Source organism: Nicotiana attenuata, unplaced genomic scaffold (assembly GCF_001879085.1).
Source record: "Nicotiana attenuata strain UT unplaced genomic scaffold, NIATTr2, whole genome shotgun sequence".
Taxonomy (NCBI): Eukaryota; Viridiplantae; Streptophyta; class Magnoliopsida; order Solanales; family Solanaceae; genus Nicotiana; species Nicotiana attenuata.
Window position 1 is genome coordinate 8,233 of NW_017680170.1, and position 5,767 is coordinate 13,999.

At 38.6% G+C, this 5,767-nt stretch overlaps 1 protein-coding gene across 1 annotated transcript; it reads left to right on the plus strand.

The window, feature by feature from the left end:
- Positions 1 to 3,824: 3,824 nt before the first annotated feature.
- On the plus strand, positions 3,825 to 4,466 carry LOC109221829 (protein MARD1-like). Its single transcript, XM_019386268.1, has one exon. It carries the CDS (start codon positions 3,825 to 3,827, stop codon positions 4,464 to 4,466), a length of 642 nt encoding a protein of 213 aa, XP_019241813.1.
- The last annotated feature ends 1,301 nt before the right edge of the window (positions 4,467 to 5,767 follow it).

Below are 5,767 nucleotides of genomic sequence, written 5' to 3' on the forward strand. Positions count from 1 at the left end.
TTTGTTGTTTCGCTTGCCATGTTGAAGCCATTTAGGACCCAGGATGCAGGTACAATCTGATCCTGTAGGCCGAGCTGTTCTACGACCCTAGATCCACTAAAACACGTTTAACTTGAATTTTATTTAAAAGAATAGAAATTACCAGGGGGTCATTGTGCGGCTGAGATATGCCTTCTGCTTCCTCGCCATAGAATGATAGGACGTCCTCGGGCACATAGCTCCGAGTCCGTTTTTCTCTGGTGATTGACACCTTGGTGAATTTGAATACAGGTCCTTGTGGGACATCGACATCGCCAATGATCATGTGGATTACATGTTGTGGTTCTTCCTGCTCGTTTTTTCTACTTGTATCTCTCTCCTTGAAGTGATTCTTAGCTCGATCACTGAGAAATTCTCGAAGGTGACCCTCGTTGAACAACCGAGCTACCTCCTCCCTTAGCTACCTGTATTCTTCGGTTCTATGGCCATGTGTGCCATGATACTTACACATCAAGTTTGGATTCCTTTGAGAAGGATCGGTTTGTATCGTCCTAGGCCACCTGGTATCTTTGATTCTTCCAATAGCTGACACAATCTCCGATGCATCTATACTGAAATTATACTCTTACAATCGAGGTGCCTCCGCGGGGTCAGTATGTTTATCGAACCCATTCTTATTCATGAGTCCCCGGGAGATTTTACCTCGATCGTTTCTCCGATCATTCCGAGGAGCGTTACGACCCGAACTGTTGTTCCTCCGATCGACATATGGCTGAACCGTTCCTTGTTTGATCTTGATTCCCTGTCTGTATCCCTCGAGGGCTTGGCTGCCAATCTATTAGGATGAACTAAACCCGAGGGGGCTCCCAACTGGTCGTCCTCGACCCTGATCTTTGATTGATAACGATTATGCACGCCTGACCACGTCACAGCTGGATACTCGATCAGATTCTGCTTTAATTGTCGAGACGCGATCGAACTCCGTTCATTCAAACCCTGCATAAAAGCCTGTACTGCCTAGTCATCCGAGACCGGTGGTAATTCCATTCGCTCCATCTGAAACCTGGACACGAACTCCCATAACATCTCGTCGTTCCTCTGTTTTATCTTTAAAACATCCGATTTCCTCGTTGCCACCTTTATGGCCCCGGCGTGTGCTTTCACGAAGGCATCTGCTAACATAGCAAACGAATCGATAGAGTTCGGGGGCAAGTTGTGGTACCAAATCATGGCCCCTTTCGACTAAGTTTCCCCATATTTTTCAACAATACTGACTCGATCTCATCATCATTCAGGTCGCTTCCTTTAATCCCGCAAGTATATGAGGTAATATGCTCATTGGGGTCGGTTGTCCCGTTATATTTGGGTATATCGGGCATGCGAAACCTTTCAAGAATGGGCATCGGAGCCGCGCTCTGAGGGAATGGTTTTTGTATGAACTTTTGGCATCTAAACCTTTCAAGACCGGGGGTGCCCCCGGTATTTGATCAACACGAGAGTTATAAGTCTCCACCTTTTTGTTATTGTCCTCAATCTTCTTGGTGAGCTCTTCGAGCATCCTCATAATTATGGGTCAGTCCCCAAGCCATTTTCGTTGGATCTCTCTGGCGCCGGTTCAGCACGTCGAGTGTTTCCTGGTTCGGCTATACTCTGAGTTTTATTCTGACTTTGAAGTTGAGCGATGGCAATCTGTTGAGCTTCCAACATCTCGAATATCACATGGAGGCTGAATCCCCCATCTCCTATACCCTGCGTTCCTTGGCCACCAGATCGGGCTTCCCTGCGTACACTCCTTCCGGGGTCTATGCCTAAATCTGCCTTCAGAGCAATGTATGAACTAACATCAACTGGTTCCATATTTGGAACTTCCCCAGGGTTTATTGGTGGTACACCGACCCCTATATTATTGTTTTCTCCATGAAATCCAAGACCTTCATTGTTGTGAACAGGTGCGTTTTGTGAGTTTAACACGTTTAATCTTGAGAACAAAATTTTTTGATAAGAGCAAGTGTGAAAATAACGTGTGTTATCAGAATCGGTACTGAAATAATCACTATTATTTTTAGCCCCACGGTGGGCGCCAAACTGTTTACCTCGAAAATACGAGTAACAATTACATTTGATTTGTGGTTTTAAAGATATGTGATTTAGTTCAACACTAATTAATAATCAAGAAATATGAAGTATAGATGAAAGAAATAAGTAAGATCAAACCAGTAGGTAAGTCAGTCTTGACCTCGAGCCCAACTGACCTCGAGATTGGTCAAGAACAATAAAGCAAGAATAATAAAGCTAAAGGATAATTCTGATGAACAATGAGCGAAAAGTAGAGAGTATATTCTTTGCCAATGATTAGATGATGTTTACAAATGATTGGGGTCCCCTTTATATAATAGGGGAACCCTAAATAAGGTACATTTCCATTTCCAGTAAAGAATCTTATTGGGACAGCTGTATAACCGCCTAGTACGGATTTGTACCAATCTATTTCGGGATTTACGCCATGATCTTAGGGACGTGGCAGGAATCTTGCTCATTCTGTTACAAATCCGTAACGGGATTATCTCGGGGTTGAGCATCGGCTTCGATACTCATCGTACTTCGATCCTCAGACATTGCACTCTGTCTTCGAGCTCGAGTCTGGTCCATCGAGATCGAACTCGATCTTGCCTGAACTCGGGCTTAAGGCAACCCCTCGAGCCCGAAAAATCGGGTATACCTAATCTCGACCGTATACAATGTGATTGAGGGATACACAGACCAATCTTGAAAGACCTCACTTTCCCTTAAGGTTAAGAAGGTAGAAAATTTCATAATGGTCAAAAGAAGAAAGAACCACTTGTAAACAAAAATCATCTCTAGTAGGACACCACCATCACTGTCTAGTTATTGTTCATCATCCATAATGATCAATTCAAGTAATTGCATTATTACCATAACATAAAAAGTCTCAAGATAATGAGAGCTAGGGAAAGAAGGGAAAGGAGGAAATAAGTCGGAGACACACAGAAACATAGTAATAATGATAATACATACACTATTTCTTGAAGAACATTATTGGTTAGACGATTACATTTAAAATAGTGGTAATATGGTTAGCAAAATAAGGGGCGTATTCTTGAGAGTGAATCCCGAGATATTCACCTCCAAGTGCGTGCAATCAAGAGAGGCAGGAAGCGTGAGAGAAGTGCATTTCAGTTGTGGGTCTTGGGAAGAGAAAGAGTTGTACGTATTTCCTTTACATTATTGTTATCACTTTTATTTATAATTGGGCCCTCCCGTCCTTTCAATCAAAAGGACAAAACGCCGAGACTCACTTTGAAGTACAGAAGTGGGCAAAAGAACTTCTTGACTTATTTGGCCAAAATGTTTTATTTTTTATCAAAAATACTTTGGATAAAAAATTGAGTTGTTTGACCAAACTTTTAGAAGAAAAAAAAAAGTGCTTTTGATGAGAAGCATAAGCAATTTTAGAGAAGTAGAAAAAGGTAGTTTTTTTTTAAAAGCACTTTTTCGAGAAGTACTTTTGAGAAAAATACACTTAAAGCAGTTTTCAAAAGCTTGGCTAAACACTAATTATTGCTTAAAAGTACTTTTCAAATTAATTAGTTAAGCACAAACTGTTTTTCATCAAAAACACTTTTTAAAAAAGTACTTTTAAAAAAAATATTTTTCAAAATAATCTGATTTTAGAAGCTAAGCCAAACTAGCTATTATTTTTCCTAAAAGCACACTACACAATCCACCCTTAAAAAGGCAAATAGAAGAACTAGTGTGAAGTGTCTTTAGCTTATCCATCTTCTTTTAAACTTCTTATTTTTTCGAGAAAGAGTTGTTAAATGTTAATGGCGATGCTGAGGAACAATTCAAAAAGAGCAGTAAGCAGCAAACAGCAAGGTCTTATGGCTGACAACACTACTTCATTTCCAATATCTCCCACCAAATATCATACAAACCCACCCATTTCTCCAAGAATTTTCAATGGATTTCTCACTAGAAGCTTATCTGATGTAGTTGAAGCTGGAATTAATAGCCCAAAATCCATTCTTGACGGCAAACAAATGTTCACTTTTGGCAACCCTTTTGGCTATGATAGAAACTGCCCAAATCCAATCACTTATATGGACAGAAAGCAATCAACTTTATTAGTAGATGATAAGTTGGAATCAGAAGGTATTAAACTTGCTCTTCTTTTGGATCCTATTGAGAATGAGGAAATGGTTCTGTTTGGAACAGAGCTTAAAGTTCAAAGTCCTGCTTCCCCTACTGATTTTGGCATCAAGACTCGGGATTCTCAACTCTTAGCTTCTTCATTCACTGCATTAAAAGAATTAGAAAAAGATTCTAGTAGGAGGGGTGTTACAGATGGCTTAAGTCTGAGGGAGATGGAGAGTTCTGAGGACTACACTTGTGTAATCACACATGGTCCTAATCCCAAAACAACCCATATATTTGATAATTGTGTTGTTGGAATTTGTCTGACTTGAAATGGGAGATCAGTGTTCAACTCACGGGCGGAGCTAGGGGGAAGAGTTCATTCAAACCCTTTTGCGAAAGATTACGGTGTGTATAGAAGGTCAATTTTTTTTTTTATTTTATTTTATTGGAAGGCCAGGAATTAGGTAGTGTAGTAGAACCAGCAATCGGATGATGATTTTTGGATTAGCGAGATTTTTTCATGTTTGTCTTTAGTTTCTCGAGAAAGAAGTTTGGCAACTCCAAATTAAGGGGATATGATTTTCTAACTTTGATTCTAATCATGAATAAATGAAGATGTCGATGAACTCATTTTGATTTCAGCCTTGGTATTATTATTATTATTATTATTACTCCCTCCGATCCAAAATAAGTGATTTTTTGAATGTTTTCACACAAATTAAGAAATTCACCTTTTAGCATTAATTAGCAATTGAATTGACCATATTAGCCTTTACTATCTCACATAAACACTCCTAACACATATTCCAACACTATTTACTCCAAGGACAATGTAGGAAAAAAATAATTAATTCATTCTTGAAATCTGAAAAAATCACTTATTTTGGACCACAAGAAAAAGGCCAAAAAATCGCTTATTTTGGACCGGAGGGAGTATTATTATTATTATTATTATTATTATTGATGATCAAGTTTTTCTATTATTAGTAGTAGTATTATTGAAAGACTCAGTCAGTCTTATTATTATGATTTTTATAATTGATTGTATTAGAATAGTCTTTTAATATGTAAAATAAATTTTAAAAAATAAATTAACTTCCGAATTTACACAAAGAAGTAAGTGTGATGATATGGTATGCTGAACCTGTCATATATTAGTTTGCAACAAAAGGTGCAATATTGTTGATCAAGTTTATTTTCTCCGCTTTCACATGTGTTTGTTCTCTATTATTGAAGATTTTAGATAAGGAAAACTTACGTGAGTTATGCTCTTGACTATTCGCGGAGGCAGGAATTCCGTTAAGGGGGTTCAAAAAAGGATTAAGTTAAAAAATTTAAAGAGATTGTAGTTAGTGGAAATTAAACCAATGACCTCATGATAGTTTTGAACCTCCTTGACCACTAAGCCATGCTTTTGGGCTGTGAGAAGGGAATTCAAAACATAATATATAGAGGTAAAAATCAGATTTTGCTTTATATACATAGTGTAATTTTTCGGCGAAGGGGGTTCGGGTGAACACCCTTGCGCCCCATAAATCCGCCCCTGATTACAGAAATGGTAGGAAATTAATGAGGTATGCCAAATCATGTTGGATTTTTCATCATTTTGGATCATTAACCAATCCAATTT